Below are 24,339 nucleotides of genomic sequence, written 5' to 3' on the forward strand. Positions count from 1 at the left end.
ATATCTCACTCTAAAAAGGAATCGGTCTGTGCTGGGCCGAAATATTATTTCACAATTCCTAGGAATCTGGGAGGCCAGATTGCCTCTGGTTCCATACAACCTGCTTAATAATCAAAGTGATTCTGCATCACGTCCTCGGCTGGATAAATCCGAAGTGAGTGCGCTTCTAAAGCAACTGACAATCCCAACCTCCAGGCAAAATGCCCCACCCCTTTCGGGAACAGCAGTACTGTTTGAGTAAACTCCCAAGAGAATCAGGGCACTGGGAGAGTCGGGATTTTTTTTTTTTTTTAATTAAATTTATTGGGGTGACAATTGTTAGTAAAATTACATAGATTTCAGGTGTACAATTCTGTATTACATCATCTATAAATCCCATTGTGTGGTCATCACCCAGAGTTAGTTCTCCTTCCATCACCATATATTTGATCCCCCTTACCTTCACCCCCCACCCCCCACCCCCCACCTCCCTTACCCTCTGGTAACCACTAAACTATTGTCTGTGTCTATGAGTTTCTGTTTGTCTGAGGGGGAGTAGAGGGGGTACCACAGGCTGGCCTTAACAAGAGGGAGGGAGGAAACACAGCAGAAGAGACTGACAGTTAACAAGCCACTGTCGGTCTCTTCTGCTGTCTTTCCTCCCTCCCTCTTTGCTTCACCTCCTGAGTCTCCCACCTCTCCCTATCTTCTTACCTTGGGCACATATTTTGCTCTTAACTGGCAAACTGGAAAGCATTTCTGCCGATTTTAATACTGAAACATCTTCTAAAGCATATGAAATGAATCTCGAAGAGGTGAGGGATATAAACGGAAGGACTTAGAGCTGGAGGTCAGGGGACCTGAATTGTTTTCTGGACTCCCACCACGGACAAGCTCTAGAATCTCTTTCAAGTCACTTCACCTCTATGAATCAACTTCATCAATTAACTGAGTGGATGGACCAGATGGCTATTTCTGGCTTAAAATTTTACATGATTTTGTTTTTGGAGAGATTTAAAGCACTGGTGAAAGAGAAGAAACTGGGAGACATGGGATATGATTCAGACTCATCAAATTAAGTCACATGTATGATTTCCCAACCCCCACCTTTTGTTTATAAGGCTGCCTTAAAATGTACGGCCTTTTTGTGAGATGACAAACATTTGAAAAGAAAGTTTCCACACTGGGACCTAAACCAGCCCATTCTAATAATGCCCCAGAAGGGCATCAAGATGACCAATCATCACAGTTGAATAAAGAATAAGGTCTGAGGATCTAATGTAAAACATAGTGACTTTAGTTGATAATACTATGTTGTATAATTGAAATTTTCTAAGACAGTAGAACGAAAATGTTCTTACCAAAAAAAGAAAAAAGTAACTACCTGAGGTGAAGGATGTATTTATTAACTAATTAACTCAATAGTGAGGATGCTTTCTCAATGTATACATATATCAACTCATCACGTTGTATACTTGAAATATCTTACAGCTTTATTTGTCAATTATACCTCAATAAAGCTGAAAAAAAAGAAGTTGAATAGAGAGAAGAGTGATGAAAGGAGAGTCAGAGAGTCTGCTCCCAAATACGGGGCTTTCCAGCCTCAACCCTGAGCAACTCTTCCCCCTTATCCAGAGCACTAACAGGTCTTTTATCAAAGACAGCATTGGGGTTTATCATTATCACATAATAAGAAGCTGTTCTCCATGTCCTCACTTCCTTTTCTTGCTAATTTCTGCTTCCATCTCTAGGCCCAGGTTGATATCTCACCATCTCTTTTTCCCATCTTTTTGCTCCCATATCCTTGATTTCCTAGCAGGTCAATTTCCCATATGCTTCACCCAAGATCAGCTCATCCTAGATATTCTTTCCTTTGTGCACCCCCTGGACTATACTTCAAAGTTCCCCAAAAGAGGGATACAAAGACACAGTAAATTCAGAAGAAATGCTCACTCTCACCAGTCAGCAGTGAATAGTTTGAGATGAGAGTAGCCTGCTGGCAAACAGATGGGGAGGAGAAAGAAGGATGCAACTTTTCTGGAAAGCACTTTAATATATAAGTGAAGAGTATGTAAAACATTTTTATCCTATGACCTACTCTTATTTATCTTATCCTTAAGAAATTAGAACGGGTTCAAGCAAAGTATGAGTGAAAAGGCTATGCAGATAGAGGAAAAACAGCATCATGATGTGCGATGTGTGTAGATCTAATAACATAATACAACGAATTGGCTTAAATAATATGCATATATGCAAAGAAACCCAGAGGTACAATGACCTTTAGCGTTAGCTCAAAAATGTGGTCTAACGTGCAGGTTTTTTTGCATTTCATCTCTCTGCTCTTCCTTCCCCATTAGTCACATGCTTCATTTGGCTCCCCTAGTGGCCAACAGCACCAAACAGCACTTCCCAGCATTTTTCTTTTTTTTTTACTAAAGTTTATTGGATGACAATTATTAGTAAATTTACAGAGGTTTCAAGTGTACAATTCTGTACTACATCGTCTATATGTCATGTTGTGCGTTCACCACCCAGAGTCAGTTCTCCTTCCATCACCATATATTTGATCCCTTTTACCCTCATCTACCACCCCCCTCCCAGCTTACCCTCTGGTAACCACTAAACTATTCTGTGTCTATGAGTTTTTGTTTCTTCATTTGTTTGTCTTATTCCTTTGTTGTTTTCAGTTTTATATACTACATATCAGGGAAATCATATGGTTCTTGACTTTTTCTGTCTGACTTATTTCACTTAGCATAATAATCTCAAGATCCATCCATGTTGTCACAAATGGCAGTATTTCGTCTTTTCTTATGGCAGAATAGTATTCCATTGTGTATGTATAACCATATACTTCTTTATCCAATCATCTATCAAAGGACACTTTGGTTTTTTCCATGTCTTGGCCACCGTAAATAAAGCTGCAACGAACATTGGAGCACATATATCTTTATGGATAAATGTTTTCAGTTTTTGGGGGTAGACACCCAGGAGAGAGATTGTTGGGTCATATGGTAATTCTATTCTTAATTTTTTTGAGGAACCTCCACCCTGCCTTCCATAGCAGCTGCCCAAATCTGCATTCCCACCAAAAGTGTATGAGGGTTCCTTTTTCTCAACAGTCTCTCCAACTCTTGTTATTATTTGTCTTGTTGATGATAGCCATTCTAACTCGTGTGAGGTGATATCTCATCGTGGTTTTTATTTGCATTTCTCTGATGATTAGTGATGTTGAGCATTTTTTCATATGTCTATTGGCCATCTGTATGTCCTCTTTAGAGAAATGTCTATTCAGGTCCTCTGCCCATTTTTTAAATGGATTGTTTTTTGTTGTAGAGTTGTATGAATCCCTTATATATTTTGGATATTAGCCCCTTATCGGAGGCAATGCTTGCAAAAAATCTTCTCCCATTCGGTTGGTTGTCTCTTTATTTTGTCAATGGTTTCTTTAGTTGTACAGAAGCTTTTTAGTTTGATATAGTCCCACTCACTTATTTTAGTTTTTACTTCCCTTGCCTTTGAAGTCAAATTCATAAAATCCAAAAACATGCCGTGAAAAAAAGACAGCCTCTTCAATAAATGGTCCTGGGAGAATTGGAAAGCCACGTGCAAAAGAATGAAACTAGATTGAGATCTGTCACCATGTACCAAAATTAACTCAAAAATGGATCAAAGACCTAAACAGCATTCTTGTTCATGTCCAAATGAAAATGTGGAAGACAGAGAAAGCCTGGTTTCACATGGCTCTTTCTTTAAAGCAAGAGAGAACATTTCCCCGAAGCCTTCAGCACACCTCTCATTGGCCAGAATTGGGCGATGATAATTCCCAAATCAGTCACTAGCTGGGAAGTGGGAGGTGGTGGTAGAGAAGGTAGTTACCCTTAAACTAATAGTTCTACCCCTTCCCACGGAGATCAATTCGTCGAGTATATGCTTCAATTCTGCAGGAAGGAGGACAATGTTTGGGAGTCAATCACCTTATCCACCCCAAGAACTAAGCGTAACTGTATGAAATGGTATCGCTGGTTAGGGAAATGGTGAGTAGTTCATTCCAGTCCTTCTGTGCCATAAATTGATTTGAGCATAAATCACTTTGGAAATTCAAATATTAGAGCTCTTCTCAAGCCCGAGCCTTTGGATCTTTACAATCTAGTCCTTACACATATGAAAATAAAATTGATTTTTAAAAACTAAACAATGAAGAATGGAAGGTGATGGGCTTTGTGGCAGAGATAACGTATGCTTCAAAATTTCACAGAAAGAAGAAGCAATGCAACATAAAGCCACCGGAGAACATCTCATGAAGGAAGGAGAGCTGGAGCTGGTGTTCGATTGAAGGATAAGAAAAATCTGTTGGTACCTTTTCTCTGGCTCTGACCATGGAGGCAGCTGAACTAAAACAACCATGAACCATGATGTAGGGAAAATAGTCAGAGGGAATGAATTTATGATGTCTTCATTTTAGAGATGCTGTGATTTGGGTCTGTTCTAGAATACAAAGAGTTTTGGTTGCTGCTCACTTCTATGAAATTTTCCACTGCTGAACATTTCCAACATGTTTTAAAATCCTTACATAAAATCATAGCCCACCTTGCTGTTCTTTGCTAGATAAACAAAATTTTTTTCTCAGTTATCTTGCTCTCCTTAATTGCAATTTTTAAAGTAGCTGTTACTGGCGGTCCTTTCCTTCTATTTATTGGCAATGTTCTTAGGTCAATCCCATATCCAATTAGGGAAACTTGGAAAAAGGAAATCCTACAGTGAAATGTCATATGCCTTACAATTTTATTTTAAATAAGTAATCCTCAAAGATGGCAACTTGGCAAGGAGAGAACTGGATCCTCTCCCTGGAAGGCCCATCACTTGGGTCTGTATCAGATTATTGGCCTGAAGTCCCAGCACTTGTAGGCTAAGGATACATAGTAGGTTAAGGATACATACACACAAGAGGATGATAGCCCCTGTATTAAAGGTATAGGTTTTCGTTCCCCTTTTCCCATTCCTGCTTCTCTCAAAGCTTCCCAGAGGTATTTAGGTTTCTGGGGAATATTTTCAGCACACATTGACCAGCAGCAATGTTGGTCAGACACCCACACAGCTGCCCAGACTCCTGTAAACTGTGATCCTTCTTTTCCAACACAACTGGAGACCTGTGATTTGGGGAAGGCCTTTAGGTTTGAGATAAATAACTCCCGTACCTTTGTCAGCTTTCTCTGACAACATAGCTCTTCCTGCCACCATACAGGTCACCTTCCTATTTGTAAAGCATGTAGAAGATTAAAATTCTTCTCGACTTGTTGAAAGAAGCTAAGGTCCAAGAAAACCCCAGATGCATTCCTATAGGCCCTTAATCAAGGAAGCATGTAGCCAGGAGGGACACTGCAGTGAGCTTCTACTCCATCCCTGTGGCTAAGCCTAGGGGACATGAGCTTTTTCTAAACGGAGAGATGTACCCTGCTTTTGTGGACCTCAAGCCCTCAGCTGACCTGTATAAAATTAGCAAGTGTGCCAGAGGAGCAGGGGGCCATCAGCTAGCCATTCCTCGGAAAGCTGTTCCTAAGTACCTAGTATCATGAAGAATTAGTAGTAAGTGACCCCCCAAAAAAAAAATCACTTTTCAAGGCGCGAACAGAATGCTAGGCAAGAGAAGGAAGGGGAGGGACGTGTACGGCTGCTGACTCTGGAATCTTCAGATCTGTTTGGATGAATCATTACTTATGACTTCCACGACAGGAATCTCATATGACTAATCATCTGATAGAGACTTTTAGTCCTGTCTCTCAACATGTGAAATCTATCTGACTGTCAGGTTTAGTTATTACTTAAGCAACAAACAAACATGTGTCTTAGGAACATACTTGTCATCTTCTAAAGCCACTTGATGTATATTGAGTAACTGGAAAAAACTCACTCCACAATCCACACACACATGCACCTTGTCACACAACACTCCCACACAAGAAAAGTGAAATTGCTGTTTGATGAATGTAAATTCGTGGGTGTTTCCAGCAATTAGGAGTCCTGCCAGGTGTGAGCGCTAGGAAGGGAGGTGAACCCCAGGGCTTTCCCCAGCCTGTGGCTGAGCTCCTTATTAGGTGAAGCTACTACCTGCCCCTGTGTCTCAGGGCCAGCCTGATAGTGCTGGGACCACAGCGTGGAAGGGTGGCTGCTGACATCCCAGCCCGAAGAGATGAATGGAATTCCAGGCAGCTGGAGTCATGCTGGCTTGGGACAGTGGCTTGGAGACCAGACTGCCAATGACAGAAGTTTTAAGTGGCAGCATTCATGGCAATTGGTGCACCCACAGAAATGTAACCCACGCCTCGCTTTCAGGAGCCGAAAAATGAAAAGAACGTTTAGGGAGCGTAAAAAGGAAATAAAATAATAGGCAGAGGGTAATTTATTATTTTATAGGTCTGTTCTGTAAATAGTTTAAAACCTGGAGCCAGATGGTTCTGCAAATTCTCCAACCAGGAGTCACGTTAAGAAGCACGAGTGGGCACAAAAACTGTTTTTCAAGACACAATTTCAATTTTGGCTTCAGGGAACTGGATGCGAGTTTCTTTAATATTCCTGACTAGAAAGCTGTCCTCTCCGTCCCCTTGATCACAATACGCATACCTCCCCCAAGCGGTAAACTGTGGAAGCGCTGTAGCAATCGGGAGGAGAGACGTTCGCGGGGACTTGGGCTACAGGAGAAAGTGTGCCCCGACCGGCAGCGGGAACGCGAGCTCTATGAACTGCCCTGCGGGCCGGCATGACACCACACTCACCTCCCCGAGTGGGTCAGGCGGAGGGCAGAAGCGAGATGGCACGAAGCCGGGCGCGTAGTCCTCCACCCCACCGGGATGGATGGATGAGGGTCAACAAGCACACAAGAAGGAACTTCTTTAAAGATTGGTTCCCTCTTGGTCACATTTATCCTATCGGGCTTTTTGTTTTTTTTACTAACGGGCTCGGTCTCCCAGTGTGCACCCCTCAGCCATCGCCCTGGCGTTCAAGGAGACGAGTTTGTCTGATAGCCCCCTAAGGGTCTTGGGTGGGTGGCTGAAGCCCCGTCGCTCCTCGGGATGCTTACCCTGAACTCATCGGCCGGCGTGGCGCAAGAGCCAAAGTGCTGAGCCCGCGTGCGCCAAGGCCGCGTGGGCGGGCACCAAGTTTTCTGAGAAGTTCCAGGGCCCTCGGGCCCCGACCCCTGCCTCCCCCTTCACTTTCTAGCTGGAAAGTTGTGCGCCTAGCGGCGGGGGGCGGAGAGAGGAACCCAGACTGGCCCCCCTCCCGCTTCCTGCCCGGCCGCCTCCCATTGGCCAGAGGGATGCCCAGGAATGTGAGCGCCCCTTTAAAGGCGCGCGGCTCCTCCGCCTCGCCAGCCACTGCAGCTGAGCCGGCGGGCCGATTCGGAACTCCTGCGAGCTCTCCCTACTCGGCCTCCGACTCCGGCCGAAGCCCCCCCAGGCGCACCGCGCTCTCCAGGACTCGGCGCCGGACGCTGCGCCCTCGCCGCCACTTCGGGCCGCTGCGCCCGTGTGCACACAGGTAAGGGGTCTCCGGGCTGCCGCCTAGGAGCAACGCTGCCCTGGCCATCCACCTGGTGCTCCGAGGATCCAGCCCCTCAGGGGCTCCGGAGAGCAAACTCTCCCCCTTTGCCTTCCCCATCCTGTCCCTCCCAGCCGCTGGGGGATTCTTCTCGTGGAAGGGCTCCAGAGCCATCCTCTCCAGCCTTGGGGTTCACAAACCACTTGTCAGGATATCCCAAGTTCCCCTCTAGAGAAGAGTCTACATGCCCTCCCGGAGCCCCCAAACTACATCTCCTGGCCCTGCTGCTTACCCTCCACTTCCCTAGGACAAGCCCCCAGATGTCTGGTTTTTCCCCCTCCCCATTTTAGAATCACAGTCTCCTGCTCTCAAATCTCCTTTTCTTCCTGATGCCCTCTCCAAAGTCAATTCTGTTGTCCCTCATTCCAGCAAATGTGGGGCCAAAGAGAGATCCCCAGGGACCTGGCCCTATGCCCATCCCCCAGTTACTGCCCACCCTCCCTGCTTTGCTGTCTCTTACCCTGGGCTCTGCTTCCTCCTGCAGGCTCCCTGCTGGGCACAAACAGTTCCACCATGGGGCTGGCCTGGGGACTCTGTGTCCTGTTCCTGTTGCATGTGTGTGACTCTAGCCGCATTCCAGGTGAGTCTGTATAATACCTTTGAGGCGGGAAGGAAGAGGTGGTGGTGCGGGTTACCCCAGGTGTGCTTCCCTCCCAGCTCTCCTCTCCCAGCTGTTTCTCCCTGAGCCCCAACTGAACACCAGGAGGCAGGTTCCCTCTGACCATGGTGTTTATTCAGCTTTCAGCGGTTGCCAGGAGTTTTCACCCTGACCTCTGGCCCCACCCCTCAGAGCTGAGGACCCCCCCCCCCCCCCCCCCCCCGCCCCGGGCCCCAGTCTAGAAAGCTCACAGTGTGTATTGCTCCTGACAGAGTCTGGGGGAGACAACAGCGTGTTCGACATTTTTGAACTCACGGGGGCTGCCCGCAAGGGCTCTGGGCGTCGACTGGTGAAGGGCCCCGACCCTTCCAGCCCAGCTTTCCGCATCGAGGACGCCAACCTGATCCCCCCTGTCCCTGACGACAAGTTTCAAGACCTCGTGGATGCTGTGCGAGCAGAGAAAGGTTTCCTCCTCCTGGCCTCCCTAAGGCAAATGAAGAAGACTCGGGGCACACTGCTGGCAGTGGAGCGGAAAGACCACTCTGGCCAGGTCTTCAGCGTGGTCTCCAACGGCAAGGCGGGCACCCTGGACCTGAGTCTGACTGTGCAAGGGAAGCAGCATGTGGTGTCAGTGGAAGAAGCACTCCTGGCCACCGGCCAGTGGAAGAGCATCACCCTGTTTGTGCAGGAGGACAGGGCGCAGCTATACATCGACTGTGAGAAGATGGAGAATGCTGAGCTAGACGTCCCCATCCAAAGCATCTTCACCAGGGACCTGGGCAGCATTGCCAGACTCCGTATCGCAAAAGGGGGTGTCAATGACAATTTCCAGGTGAGGCCTCTTCTCCGATTCGTAGTCTGTGTGGGTCACCTGCTAGCCAGCTGACCTGTCAGGAGGGCTCTAGCAGGACGCACAGGAAATACTGCCTGTGGACTACAGCAGTGGTTGTCAAACTTTAGGGAGCACCAAAATCACCTAGAAGGCTCCTAAAACTCATACAGCTGCACCCCACCCACAGTTTCAGATTCAGTAGGTCTGGGGTGGGGCCTGATCATTTGCATTTCTAACAGGTTCCAGGTGAGGCTGATGCTGGTGGGGGCTGTTCTGGGGAACCACACTTTGAAAACCACTAAAGGAAACAAATGGTTTTTCTATAGCAGCCTGTTCCAGCTTTAGATACTCCTTATACTTTTCTCAAGAGAATAACTTATTTCAAATGCATTCAGCCAATTGTAATATTGCTTGAAATGGATACTTTGTTCTAGCAGAATAAATACCACTCTGCTATTTGATCCCTCATGGGGATGTAGCTGGTCTCAAATAAAAGGTTAAAATAGTGGTGATTTGCTGCTGCAGCTTCTTCCTCGCTTAAACTTCTAGATCTTTGCAACGGGGGCTTTGAAACTCCCACATTTAATTCTTTGACACTAGAGAGTGTCATTATATCCTCTGGCCTTCGTTTCCATTTCCTGTGTACCCAAGTAGGCTGATAACTGAATTCTTTGTAAAATACTGAAGACTTGGCAGAAGATACAATTAAGATTTCGAAGTTGTCTGGCAATTTATGTTGGTGTGTTACTTTGACATGGTGATCTTAAAAGGGAGCTCTTTCAAACTTTTAGAACATCTATTGTGTGCTCTTCCTAGCATAAACAGTCTTCCCCACCCACGTAGCTCTCCCAGCACTCCATGGGTAACGTGTCCTCTGCCCACAGGGGGTGCTGCAGAACGTGAGGTTTGTCTTTGGAACCACACCAGAAGACATCCTCAGGAACAAAGGCTGCTCCAGCTGTGAGTACCCTTCTGTTTTTCAGGGCCTATCAGGAAATTAGGGGAATTCCACCCAAAACAAGCTGGGACATTTAAGCAGTGTTGGTTGTATATAAATTACCCTGGGTAGCAGTTCAGAGGTATTTAAATGTGACCTTAAAGGCTATTCCACACACATGTCCCTTTTACCTGCTGCCTGCCTCACCCCAAATGAAATGTCTTTTACAACGAGGAACTTGGGCTGGCCGGTGAGAGCATCTCCCGTTACTTTTCTCATTGTGATTATTTGCTTTTTGGCAGCTACCAATGTCCTTCTTACCCTTGACAACAACGTGGTGAATGGCTCCAGCCCCGCCATCCGCACCAACTACATTGGCCATAAGACAAAGGATCTGCAGGCCATCTGCGGCATCTCCTGTGACGAGCTGTCCAGCATGGTCCTGGAGCTCAGGGGCCTGCGCACCATTGTGACGACACTTCAGGACAGCATCCGCAAAGTGGTCAGTGGCCTCTGCTCCCAGCCCTTGAGCACGAGCCCCTGACGGTGGATCACAGAGCGTCCCAAAGGACTACACATTAGGTTGCACACTAATGACCTTTCTCCCCCTTTTAGACGGAAGAGAACAAAGAGTTGGCCATTGAATTGAGAAGGCCTCCCCTCTGCTACCACAATGGAGTTCAGTACAGGAATAATGAGGAGTGGACTGTTGATAGCTGCACTGAATGTCGCTGTCAGGTAAGGGATCTTTACAAACTGGAATACGAATGGATGGCGTGGGTTTGAAGGCACAGTCTCTGGGGAAATAACCCACTCGGCCACACAAGCTCTTTTTATGTTCTGTGGCCTGATACCAAAGTGGGGAGTGTTTTTTTTTTTCTTTGTTTTTTTTAAGATACTATTTGTTTTTTGGTTGTTTTTCTTTTAAGATACAATTATGACATCTATAAAATCTTTAAACTCTCAAAGTCTTAATTAAAGCCCAGGCTAAGTATATAAAAGAACAAATCTACACAGATAAACATCAGAATAATTTACTTGCTTCAGTTTAAAGGCTAAGTGTTGAATGTCAGGTAAATAACACCTGGTTGGAACATTCCTACCCCCCAACCCTGATTTATATTCAGCTATGACAAGGAGATTCTTTTACTACAGTACTGATTGTTGTTCAAATGACTTAGCCTGACATTGTTAGGATATAACTATCTACGCAGCTCAGATGGCACAGTATGTCACTCTAGCTCTGCTCACTGCCAGTGGCAGGTGAGTGTGGGGGTTTACCTGGCTCATTAAGCAAAGTCTAGCATAAATACAAATCATGGATTGTTGAATTTTGGAGCCAACTTTATTAAATTCCCATTCTTTTCCAATATAATATAAAATCAGATCTAGACATGGGGAAAATATATGCTCATTGGTCTTCTTTTCCCCATAAGATAAAGTATTTTAATTTAAAAGTCCTGGCTGAGTTTTTATGAGTTTGGTTTCAGATACAGATTAATAGGTTTGACCCATGATGTTTGTTGGTTCCCTGTGGATAAATTCTTCATGCTGTAACTTCTATCATTGACTAAGTAGCAGTAAAGAAAGAACTCTCCAAGGAATAGAGTGACAAGTAATTGGCACTAGAACTGTCTCTACAATACTGGTGGCTGCAAATCAGACAGACAGACCTTCTATTAAAATCATTTCAGTAGAATATTCAAAGCCCTGACCACAGTTCATCTTGTAACTGAAATGTTACAGTATGTAAACTTCTGCTTGCAGTATGCTTAGTAACCCATTTCTCCCTCTGCAGAACTCAGTTACCATCTGCAAAAAAGTGTCCTGCCCCATCATGCCCTGCTCCAATGCCACAGTTCCTGATGGAGAATGCTGCCCGCGGTGTTGGCGTAAGTTTCTACAACTGCGTAACCATTCCTCCGTGACTAGATCAATTCTCTATAAACACGGGACAACTGAGCACAGCACTGGAACCCCACCCCCATCTCCATCCGAGGTTTTCATTCAGTTTTTTGCTGCAGCATCTGGTTAACTGATGACTTGTCTGCTGTGTGGAGCCCAAACTCCATGCCTAAATCTTCCTGACCCCCTCTGGTAGGCAGTGATCATTCTCGGTGTAGCTCACTGAGCCTGATTGTACACTTTGAAGAAAAGAGGGATGAAGGTGTCGCAGCAACAGCCTCAGGTTGACTGCTTCTAGAATTTGACCTTAGGGCCTAGAGCCAAGAAAACTCCGCTCACCAGAGAAATGGATGGGCTATAGTGTGAGCATTGGACGTAACTGGGCCTGAAAGCTCCACCCATTGTATCTGCAGGTACAGGAAGCCAAGGGGAACAGCAGCATTTTGAGTTTTGAGGCACTACACGAAAGAAAACACTGTGTTGTTTTCTAGCACCCGCTCCCTGGTTTCTGTTGCCAGTATAAATTAATCACTGTGCTGAGACAATATTGAATGTAGTAGGTACAAGTCATAAAAATGATTTATCACACACTGAGATAAGCAATAAAAGAGGCAAGTAATACTCACCCTGCACCAACCCCTATACCTACACACCCTGGTCACAGCGCAGAAGAACCAGTCCCATCCAGGGATCATGTTAGTGATACTGGCACTGGAATAATCAAATCATTTGTATATCGGTTTCCATTCGGCGTTCACTTCAGGTGTGGGGTAAAGGGAACAAAGCTAGCTGGAGATGAGCGGAGTTTTGAACTTGAACCAGGGAGAGCTAGGAAGTCGTCCAACTGATGGCAAGAGAAAACAAGTTCCTCTATCTTGCGTCTCATGCAGCCTGATGTGATTGTAGTCATGGTGCCGTGCTGATGGTAAACAAATACATTCTCTTGGGAAACTATGGGCAGAGAAGGCCCCAGATGCTAGAGTGAGAGGAGCAACACACTGGTTAACCTCATGACCGAGTTGGAGCCTAGAGCTAATAGCAGCTGAGCTGCCTTTAAGCTCATCTGTCAAACACATGGTCTGTGGCTCCCCTGAAAGTCAGAAGTGACTCCTAGAAGCTGCCTAAAACTCTGGTATTCTTGGAAGCCTGAGACTGGAAATGCCTACCAAGAAATCTCGAGTCAGGAAAAAGAAACTCATTTGAAATGCTGAGAGAGGAGGGAGGAGGCAACGATGAATAGGAAAACACACTGGGAGAAGGCTTAGCTGTGCTGACCCAGGCAAAGCATTCGCTTAGCCCGATGGCAGTAAACATAACGACCTGAGATAAACCCCTTGGCTGTCGGCCTAAGAAATATATTGCTTTTCACTCTCTGGCAAGGGAAGAAAGTCCTGGACAGAGCAGTCAGAAGACCAGCTAGTCTTAATGATTACACGCTAAATGACCCCGTTTCCTCTGCAGCCAGTGACTCCGCGGACGATGGCTGGTCCCCATGGTCCGAGTGGACCTCCTGCTCTGCGACATGTGGCAATGGGATCCAGCAACGCGGCCGCTCCTGCGACAGCCTCAACAACCGATGTGAGGGCTCCTCCGTCCAGACGAGGACCTGCCACATTCAGGAGTGTGATAAGAGATGTAAGCATCTTGGCCACGTGGGAATGCAGAGAACGACCTTCCTTGTTTGTCATCACCAAGGGCAACTCCAGAGCACAGAGGTTAAGCGTACAGGTCCTAGGCTCTATGGATCTGAACCCTAATTCTGTCATCTATCTGTACACCCTTGAGCACAATTTACCCTCTCTCAGGCTCTTTCCTCGTCTGCCAGTTGGGGATAATAGTTCATGATAGGGTTATTTTGAGGACTTCATTTACATAACGCATTGAAAGCAGTTAGCACAGAACTGGGCTCATGGTGAACACCCTATAACCATCGGCTTTGTGCTGTAGTTAAACAGGATGGCGGCTGGAGCCACTGGTCCCCGTGGTCATCTTGTTCTGTGACTTGTGGTGACGGTGTGATTACAAGGATCCGGCTCTGCAACTCCCCCAGCCCCCAGATGAATGGGAAACCATGTGAGGGTGAAGCTCGGGAGACCAAAGCCTGCAAGAAAGACGCCTGTCCTGGTAAGTGTGAGCAGTGACCCAGCTGGGGGCCGAGCCCCGAGTGGCAGCTCTGCCCAGCTGGTTGCCTGGCATCAGACCCTTCTGTTCGCTGTGTCATGGAGGGGAAAAGGTTACTTGCTAGAGAAACAAATAGAAGCAAAAGTCCTGCATGCTCAGCAGCTTCTATTAATGAAAAACAGAAAGAAAACCATTTCAAACTCATCCTCTTCCCAGACATTCTTCCCATGTGTCAGGGTAGCAGAGGTTTCTTGAACAAACTTAGGGGAGTCTTCTGTGACAGGAAAGGTGTTTGAAAATTAACCTTAACTTTTGCATGTGGTTCACTTTCTTACAGTTAATGGAGGCTGGGGTCCCTGGTCACCCTGGGACATCTGTTCCGTCACCTGTGGAGGAGGGGTACAGAAACGGAGCCGGCTCTGCAACAACCCTACCCCCCAGTTTGGAGGCAAGGACTGCGTTGGTGAAGTGATGGAAAACCAGATGTGCAACAAACAGGACTGTCCAATTGGTGAGCCACGTAGCCCAGGACAAAACCACAGTTGGCCACAGTCAGCATTCAAGGGAGTTCTAGCTTTGAATGGTCCTGAGTGCTTTGATTACTGTAAAATGCCAGATGGACAACAAAATCTCACCAAGTTATCAGTTACATAGACCCTATACTATTTTACACTGTATTTTTTCTTTTTTAATGATCAGCATAGCAGTTAGCAGCTTAGACCAACCATTTGCTTCCTCTCCTGTCTCAGATGGATGCCTGTCCAATCCCTGCTTTGCTGAGACCAAGTGTACTAGCTACCCTGATGGCAGCTGGAAATGTGGCGCTTGTCCCCCTGGCTACAGCGGAAATGGTATCCAGTGCCAAGATGTTGATGAGGTGAGGAACTGACGGCTCAGAGCTATGAGACCTAGGAAAGCAGCTAAGCCATCCTAGTCATTTCCTATGGCAGTGTTTTCTAAACATGAAGCAACCTGTTGTTTCTCCTATAGTGCAAACTGGTTCCTGATGCCTGCTTCAGCCACAACGGAGAGCACAGGTGTGAGAACACAGACCCCGGCTACAACTGCCTGCCCTGCCCACCGCGCTTCACTGGCACGCAGCCCTTCGGCCGGGGTGTGGAGCATGCGACTGCCAACAAACAGGTACAGCAGACCAGGCTGGCAGACGAGAGAAGGGGTGTCCTTGACTGAAACAACTAGTAATGGAAGCTCATTTCATTTCCTTCACAAAAACCAAGGAAGGGGGGTGAATGCACAATCCAGCTTTTAGAATCATAACCAGAAAATCCATTGTAAACCTATCACACTTGAAAATGCTGCTCTGGAATAAGTTGTGAGCCAGTGGACTTGTACATACCCAGGTGCTGAGCAATTTCAAGACAAACACACATAAAACAATGTTAACCTGTCACCTGCACATCTGCAGGGGCGAGTAGGGAAGGACAGAGGTAACGCACACTCTTCCCCATGGAGTGTCTGTCTGTTCGGAGATGACAGAGATCTGGGTTCTCCTTGCCTCTGCAGTATCTGGAGACTCTTGAAGGCTCTGCATTAACATCAGGATGTTGTACCCTCAGGTGTGTAAACCCCGCAACCCGTGCACAGACGGGACGCACGACTGCAACAAGAACGCCAAGTGCAACTACCTGGGCCATTACAGCGACCCCATGTACCGCTGCGAGTGCAAGCCCGGCTACGCGGGCAATGGCATCATCTGCGGGGAGGACACAGACCTGGACGGCTGGCCCAACGAGGCCCTGGTGTGCGTGGCCAACGCCACATACCACTGCAAAAAGGTAACTCCCCTCTTGTACCTCCAGCGAGAAGGCACATCACATCGACCTTATCATAAGAACAGGCTAAGGGCTTTAAATGTTTAACATTGGAACATGAAACGGAAAGATTAAGTCCCCCAAAGACAGAGCAGCATTAATTCTTCATAGTAAATCACTTGGTGCCAAGAACAGGAGTCAGGCAGGCCCTTTTGGCAGTTGTGTTCCATAGTCCATTATTTTGTCCAAAAAATTCACTACTCTTCCAAATACCAGCAGAATATGATTTGTGTTCCCAGCATGTATAAAACCTAGAGCATTTATACACATTATATGCCATGTTTCCCCGAAAGTAAGACCAGGTCTTATATTAATTTTTGCTCCAAAAGACGCATTAGGGCTTATGTTCAGGGGATGTCATCCTAAAACATCATGCTAGGGCTTATTTTCCAGTTAGGTCTTATTTTGGGGGAAAACAATGTAAATATATATGTATATATATTTATACCTTGTGTGTTTATATTAATATTATATGTGTGTGTGTATGTACATATCCCCCAAGAAAACATTTAATTTTTTTGTCTTACCATAAAAAACATGTCACAGAACAGCATTCAGTCCTTTCGTGCATGAGCTGAGCAAAGGGCATGCAACCTGCAGCTGTAATGTGCGTTTTCTCTTTCCAGGATAATTGCCCCAACCTTCCCAACTCAGGGCAGGAAGACTATGACAAGGATGGAATCGGCGATGCCTGTGATGACGACGATGACAATGACAAAATCCCAGATGACAGGGTAAAAACAAATGTTTTCCTTTCATCTTCTCTATTCAGTGACAGCCTGAAATGAATGAACTTAGAATTATAGGGGAGAATGGATCAAACGGATACATAGGATGATGAGAGGAATTGGTCTTTTGTTTCAGTAGTTTGAGGATGTAGACGTTGCCCAGAGAATTTTTAAATGGAGGTTTTGTTTTTCGTCACAACCTTCCCTCCCTCCATTTGAGGAAGAAATTACAATATATAAACAAATGACACTTTGCTCCCCAGATTCATTTCAAATGTCTTATCGACATTACAGTAAAATTTACTTTGGGAACTGAGAGGATGAGCTTATATTTATATCTCACTGCCTCGTCACCAATAAGAGTCCATTTTTCCTCCATTCTATCTTGGCTTTTAACTTTTGCAGTGATTTTACACTGATGACTCACCTATGATAACCACTACCTAGAAAATAACTGTCGCAGATTTTTGCAGTATATATATATATTATGCATATGGTTTGAGTCTTGAGCTGTTTCCGCAGTGTTGTAAAATGCTCCATGTCTTGTCTTTGCAGGACAACTGTCCGTTCCACTACAACCCAGCCCAGTATGACTACGACAGAGATGACGTGGGAGACCGCTGTGACAACTGTCCCTACAACCACAACCCCGATCAGGCTGACACAGACAACAACGGGGAGGGCGACGCCTGCGCTGCAGACATTGATGGGGATGGTAAGGCCCGCCCTGACTGCAGTGAAGCCCAAGGCACTGGGGACCATGCTCAGCCCTGGCTGTCAGTGTGCGGTTTAGTGGGAACAGCTGAGGCTGGAGACTCTGGCTCTTATTTGTCCCCTGTTCTCTGCAGATATCCTCAATGAACGAGACAACTGCCAGTACGTCTATAATGTGGACCAGAGGGACACAGACATGGATGGGGTTGGAGATCAGTGTGACAACTGCCCCCTGGAACACAATCCTGATCAGGTAGCTGGACTCCTTCTAAAATCTTGCATATCCCTTTCTAGGCCTCTAAAACTAGACTTCAAACACTTTCATTACCATGGCTCTCACTAGTCTCGTAGCCAGTTATATTTTCAGGGAAACCATTTGTCCGAAGTGATCCCCTGGCAGAGTCCCATAGATCTTTAATGTCACAGTCCTGTAACTTCAGTCTCCTAAAAGAAGGTTTTCGTGACTTGTTCAGCATGATGTATCATTAAGATAAATTATACAAAACAGGAATCTGTAACTAACAACTCAGTAATATTAATTTTACTTAAGACTAGGAGGTGAAAGAAAATATCCTTAAGCAAAATAACATAGCTAATGATATAAACTGACTGTAAGTAAAATTGTCAAACTAAAATTACTTCCCTAACCTGGAGAAATCCCTGTTTCTTTGTCTTTCTTCAAAAAGTGTTTGGCATTGCAAACAGGTATTCTCCACCAATGCTAGGGAGAGCCACAGACAGACATTAGCCAGAACAGGTTCCGTGTCTGAAATAATTTATTTTCTTGTATAATTGCCCATTATAAGTTAAGGTATTTTTTTTTTCCTAAAATGCATTATTCTGGAAACCAGCTTTTAAAAAAATAGGAATATTTTTATAACTATCAAGATATCGAACTTTTTCCCCTAGTATTTGCTCTTGTGAGGTCCTGTAAAATAAAAAGCAACAGGAGGAAAAGCTTTGGGGCCATAACTGGAAAGTGTGAATGATCTAAGATAGCTTTGCTGATCAAATGTTATTGAGGGTCACCTAGTTTGAGTTTGGGTCTTACCATAAATTAAACTTCTTCAATATTATTTAATCTCCCAGGATGAGATTTTGGTTCTTCAGACTGTGATAAAATGTATAATGAAATTCAGACATCATGTAAAAACCTTACTAGCAAAGAGTATAAATACCAGTCTGTGTATAAATAATCCTTAAGCATCCTGTGCACACTGGACACTGGATAATGTAAAAGGATTCTGAGAAATATAGTTTTGAAAAAACTTAGAATTTTGACTTTACCTGAGCCAACAGATGACAATCCGTATGGACTAGATGTATAAAACCAAATGCATAAAAATAAAAATAAAAGAAACTAATTGATCTCTACTATACCCATTACCTAGTATGCACAAAAAACAGTGCCACATTTCCATGATTTAATGGCCTAGAGTAGAAGTTGACATGTGGTCACGTTTACAATTGAAACGCTTCCATGGAAAATAATAAAATGTACCCAAAGAATTGCATTGAACATTAAGATATGAGCAATTAACATTGCATTTCATCCTTAATGACTAAATCATGCTTTCTATTTAATTTTATTTTAAAATAAACAAAACTTAAATATCCCTTTTCAAATTTTCATATGAAAACAACCACCAACGAAAACAACTTAAAATGTGCTAATGTGACTGTCTTTTGCAGTAGCAAATAGACATGAAACCCCCATCAGCCATATTAAACATTGGAGAACCTTCCGTAAGTTACCCTCTGTTCCTGTCTCTCTTTCAGCTTGACTCTGATTCTGACCGCATTGGAGATACCTGTGACAACAATCAGGATATTGACGAAGACGGCCACCAGAACAACCTGGACAACTGTCCCTACGTGCCCAATGCCAATCAGGCTGACCATGACAAAGATGGCAAGGGAGATGCCTGTGACCATGATGATGACAATGACGGCATCCCTGATGACAGGGATAACTGCAGACTCGTGCCCAATCCCGACCAGAAGGACTCGGATGGTAAGTCAGTAGAGCCACTTTTTCAGGGAGTAACTGAGACCGGGGCTCTCTGGACTGAGGAAATAAAAACAAAGCTGAGTGCACTTGAGAGGATGACGAGACTAAATGCCAACTTTGATAAGACAGTGAATTTCTGACACCAATAATGGTAGGACTTCAGAATTTCACTGAACTCTTGCTGTTTGGACCTTAGGTGATGGTCGAGGTGATGCTTGCAAAGATGATTTTGACCATGACAACGTGCCAGACATCGATGATATCTGTCCTGAAAACGTTGATATCAGTGAAACTGATTTCCGCCGATTCCAGATGATTCCTCTAGATCCCAAAGGGACCTCCCAAAATGACCCTAATTGGGTGGTACGCCATCAGGGTAAAGAACTTGTCCAGACTGTCAACTGTGATCCTGGACTTGCTATTGGTGAGTAGTGAGTTCTTCAAACCCAAGGACTAATGCATCCTTGGGAAAGAAGCAGAGATAAAACCTGGTGGTTGCGTGTGTCCCTGCGGGTACTAAGGGTGTCTGGGGAAGTAACGGAGAGCCTTCTGAAGGCTGCCATTTTTAACCTGTGTCTGGCCTCCTCTTCCAGGTTATGATGAGTTTAATGCTGTGGACTTCAGCGGCACCTTCTTCATCAATACCGAAAGGGATGATGACTACGCCGGATTCGTGTTCGGCTACCAGTCCAGCAGCCGCTTCTATGTTGTGATGTGGAAGCAGATCACTCAGTCCTACTGGGACGTCAACCCCACGAGGGCTCAGGGATACTCAGGCCTTTCTGTGAAAGTTGTAAACTCCACCACGGGGCCTGGCGAGCACCTGCGGAATGCGCTGTGGCACACGGGAAATACCCCTGGCCAGGTAAGAACAACACCTGCAGAAGGGAGAGAGTAGACGGGTGCTTGACTAGCACTAGAGATGCTGCGTTTTGACCAAGACTCAAAGAGGGAGTCTTAGCATCACCAACTGCAGCATTAAGCTCTGCTTTGTGAAAAAAGAATAGTGTCTGAAAGGAGAGCTCACCATCACTCGCGTCACCCTTCAAATCCAAAGGCAGTTTCAGCCTTTCAAACAAAAAAAGCTCCTTCCATTCTCTCTTTCTACTTTACATGTGCATTCAAGGGCACACCGTAAATGAAAGAGGCCTTGGAAAAAATCTATATTGCAGCCCAAATTAGGTCCACTTGGTACCTGTCAAGCACTATTTCTTATGGAATGAAATAGAAATCTTCTCATCATAGAGCTGTGTTTGAACCTTTTTTCCTTTTCCTTCAGGTGCGCACCCTGTGGCATGACCCTCGTCACATAGGCTGGAAAGATTTCACCGCCTACAGATGGCGTCTCAGCCACAGGCCAAAGACGGGTTTTATTAGGTAAGACTGCACTGATTAAATTTCACTTACAGTCACACTGATGGGCAAGAAGGAAGAGACCAAAACCTAGGGGTGTCACTAATGAGATTTTTTTTCCCTGCAGAGTGGTGATGTATGAAGGGAAGAAAATCATGGCCGACTCAGGACCCATCTATGACAAAACCTATGCTGGTGGTAGACTAGGGTTGTTTGTCTTCTCTCAAGAAATGGTGTTCTTCTCCGACCTGAAATATGAATGCAGAGGTAAGAGCAATGTTACAGTGAATGTACATTTGCCATCTCTCATTCAGACTATTATTGAGAAGGCCAATTATGGGAGAGTCTGATGTAAAGACTGTTTTACAGACTAAGTTATTATCTGTATTTTGCTGTTGAAGACACAGTGATAAAAATGACATAAGGCCTCTGAACTGTGGCTTATGAAATCCCACGTCCCCCTTATCAATATTAATTTGCTTAGCGATCTCTGGGCTCTTCATATACAGTGCAAAGGTAAACTGCAGACAAGCGCCTGTATAGTTTAGACCACATTCATAATACTTTAAAACTTTCCATGCTTCTGTGTCTTATACACTCCTTATCGTTGTATTTATGCCATTACAGCACAGGCTGTCTTTCACAACCTTTCCCTGTTACACAAGAAAGGAAAAGAGTATTGCCTTCATATTGGCTTATTAAATTAATTTCCACTACTAACCTTAGCAGCTTTTTTCTCCATGCTTTTTACTCAGTGGTTACTTAGGCTCTCACGGAGTCCAGCCCTGGGCCTACCAAAAAATAAGTACTTAATAAATATTTTCCAGGATAAGACTTGATATCAAGATCAACTGAAATTTTAAAAAAAAGATAGTTGATTTTACTCAAAATAGTTAAATTACGATGTAACCTTTAAGTCTGAATTTTTAAAATAAAACTTCCCTAAACTTTAAACATTGAGGGCCTTAGAAAGCGTCGCTAAGTTCTGCAAGGTCATGAAGTATCGGTGTCCTGGCAACAATGTTCAAACACATGTACATTTCATTTTATAAGCTGACAATCTTAAATTATGTTTTTGTCATTCTGAAAGTAGAACTATACCTAGGTTAATTTATTAACTGATATTAACATGACAATGCCTTTATGAATTAGTTTATTTACATACTTATGTGTTGGTTTGTTTAACAGATTCCTAATCATCCAACGGTTGATCAAAAGACTGATCAAAACCAATGCTGGTATTGCACCTTCTGGAACTATGGGCTTAAGAAAACCCCAGGATCACTCCTCCCTGCCTGCCTTTTTTCTCTGCTTGCATCAGTGTGGACTCCTAAAACATGTGACTTGCCTCAAGAAAATGCAATTTTCCAAATCAGACTCAGCCTTCAGCCTCTGAATGAGAAGAGAATCTTCCAAGAACATAAATAATTACTTCGGTTTGCTTTTGACAAAGCAAAAGCATCCATGTGCTTCAGTTGGAAGGTGCCAGCCCCACTCAGCTTTTGTCAGAGCAGGGTGCTACTGTGAGGCCATCTCTGAGCAGTGGACTCAGAAGCGTTTTCAGGCATGTGAGAGAAGGGAGGACTCACTAGAATTGGCAAACAAAACCACCCCTGACCTACTCCCTCAGGAAGAGGGGGAGCAGGGACCAAAGCCTTAAGGGGAGGGCGCATACCCAAGAGACGATTGTATGAGAAAATATGGAGGAACTGTTACATGTTTGGTACTAAACCATTTTCAGGGGATTGAAAGACTATTGCTGGACTTCATGATGCTGACTGGTGTTAGCTGATTAACCCACGTAGAAAGGCACTTAAATAGAAGGAGGGGAAAGAGGGAAGGACTGGCTTCTGCACTTCCTCCTGGATCCCCACCCCTTACACATCACCTATAATGACCAGAATAGCGAGTCAGAATTAAACCAGAGTGGGGGCAGTGCTGGCTGCCACTGCCTGGTTACATTGAAATTGTGCAGATATAGCAGGAAAATAAGAAAACCTACCATCTCAGTGAACACCAGGCTGCCACCCAAGGGAGGGGCAGCCATGCTTGTATTTTTATGGTTAGAAAGGCACAAATTTATCAACTAAAACATTCCTTTTCTCTTTTTTTTCCTGAATATCATGGAGTTTTCCAATTCTCTTTTGGACTAGTTTTGTTTCGTTTTGTTCTGTTTTACAAATACTTTGTAAAATATTTATTTTTTACTTTGGAGGATCTGTCTGAAAGACTTCATGGAATAGGAAGAAGCATAAGGACTATCCATATCATCTTTGTTACGAGTCTTCATGACTGTAAGATTGTAAATACAGATTATTTATTAACTCTGTTCTACCTGGAACCTAGGTTTCATATGGAAAGTGTTTGAGAGCAGGTAGTTGAGATTTATCAGCAAATCTCTTGCAAGAACGGCACAAGGAAAATCAGCATAGCGAGCTGCTCTTCACTTTGTGCTTAGAGTAAATGATTTGGAATTTTTTTTCTTGGTCTTTTCAAATGGAAGTAGCTGGTTGTCTATTTGCAAGTGTTTTTAGATTGCAGAGAAAGCCATGCAGCCTTTGATACTGTTTTACCCCATCCCTTGTGCCTATTTCCAGGGAGAAGAAAAAGCATCTACACTTACTTTTTCATTTTTTCCAAAAGAAAAAAATAACAAAGGTGAAACTTATATACAAATATTACCTCATTTGTTGTGTGACTGAGTAAAGAATTTTTGGCTCAAGCAGAAAGAGTTTAAGTGTCTAACAAACTTAAAGCTACTGTAGTACCTAAAAAAGTCAATGTTGTACATAGTATAAAAATTCTTTGCATAAAAGTATTCCCAATAAGGAAATAGCATTTAAATGTTAAATACATTTTCTGAAAGTTATGTTTTTTTCTATCATCTTGTATACCATTGCTTTATTTTTATAAATTATTTTCTCATTGCCATTGGAATAGATATCTCAGATTGTGTAGATACGCTATTTAAATAATTTATCAGGAAATACTGCCTGTAGAGTTAGTATTTCTATTTTTATAAAATGTTTGCACACTGAATTGAAGAATTGTTGGATTATGTTTTGTTTTTGATTTGTTTTTTGCTTGTTACCCACCCACCCCCAGTTTTTACTATTTGCCAATACCTTTTCCTAGGAATGTGCTTTTTTGTACACATTTTTATCCATTTTACATTCTAAAGCAGTGTAAGTTGTATATTACTGTTTCTTATGTACAAGGAACAACAATAAATCATATGGAAATTTATATTTATACTTACTGTATCCACGTTTATTTGTTCTCTACTGCTTTGTTATGAGGTACAGGTAAATTCCATTCTTAAACCAACATGGCATACACAAAAAGAAACTCCAATAAATGATGGTTAACATTCAGTTTCTATACAATTTAGGGAGACTGAGTTGCTTAGCTTAGAATACACATTAGCTGGATTTGTGGAATAAAGAAAAAAGAAACAAATTAGCCTGCCATATTAAAAACAGGAAGGAGAAATAACCCTTAAAATATGAGCCCCAACAGAATACAATTTCATATTTTACTAATATCATTAAATGTTATTTATTGAATCCTTTTCCAAATCCAGTTCTACTTCTAAAAAGAACAATGAAAACAAAGGGAAAAAACAGGAGTGAAGCACATACAATTCTCACGCCCACATTTTCTGACCCATGAATGAGGGCACTGGGTGCAACACAATTGCATGTTATCAATCTCTCTCTCTCTCTCTCTCTCC

The 24,339-nt window shown here is 44.1% G+C and overlaps 1 protein-coding gene across 1 annotated transcript; it reads left to right on the plus strand.

The window, feature by feature from the left end:
- The first annotated feature begins 7,342 nt into the window (after positions 1-7,342).
- Positions 7,343-23,860, plus strand: THBS1 (thrombospondin 1). The gene is made up of 22 exons (XM_019725513.3): positions 7,343-7,515; positions 8,060-8,155; positions 8,446-9,005; positions 9,890-9,965; positions 10,245-10,444; positions 10,558-10,680; positions 11,741-11,834; positions 13,309-13,482; positions 13,795-13,971; positions 14,306-14,479; positions 14,718-14,845; positions 14,959-15,111; positions 15,546-15,764; positions 16,427-16,534; positions 17,084-17,243; positions 17,377-17,495; positions 19,022-19,256; positions 19,450-19,677; positions 19,847-20,118; positions 20,533-20,630; positions 20,734-20,873; positions 21,795-23,860. The coding sequence occupies exons 2-22, from the start codon at positions 8,089-8,091 to the stop codon at positions 21,800-21,802; spliced, it is 3,513 nt and encodes a 1,170-aa protein (XP_019581072.1). The 5' UTR covers positions 7,343-7,515; positions 8,060-8,088; the 3' UTR covers positions 21,803-23,860.
- The last annotated feature ends 479 nt before the right edge of the window (positions 23,861-24,339 follow it).

This window comes from Rhinolophus sinicus, chromosome 3, assembly GCF_057876585.1.
Source record: "Rhinolophus sinicus isolate RSI-liver-muscle chromosome 3, RSI-T2T, whole genome shotgun sequence".
NCBI classification, from domain to species: domain Eukaryota; kingdom Metazoa; phylum Chordata; class Mammalia; order Chiroptera; family Rhinolophidae; genus Rhinolophus; species Rhinolophus sinicus.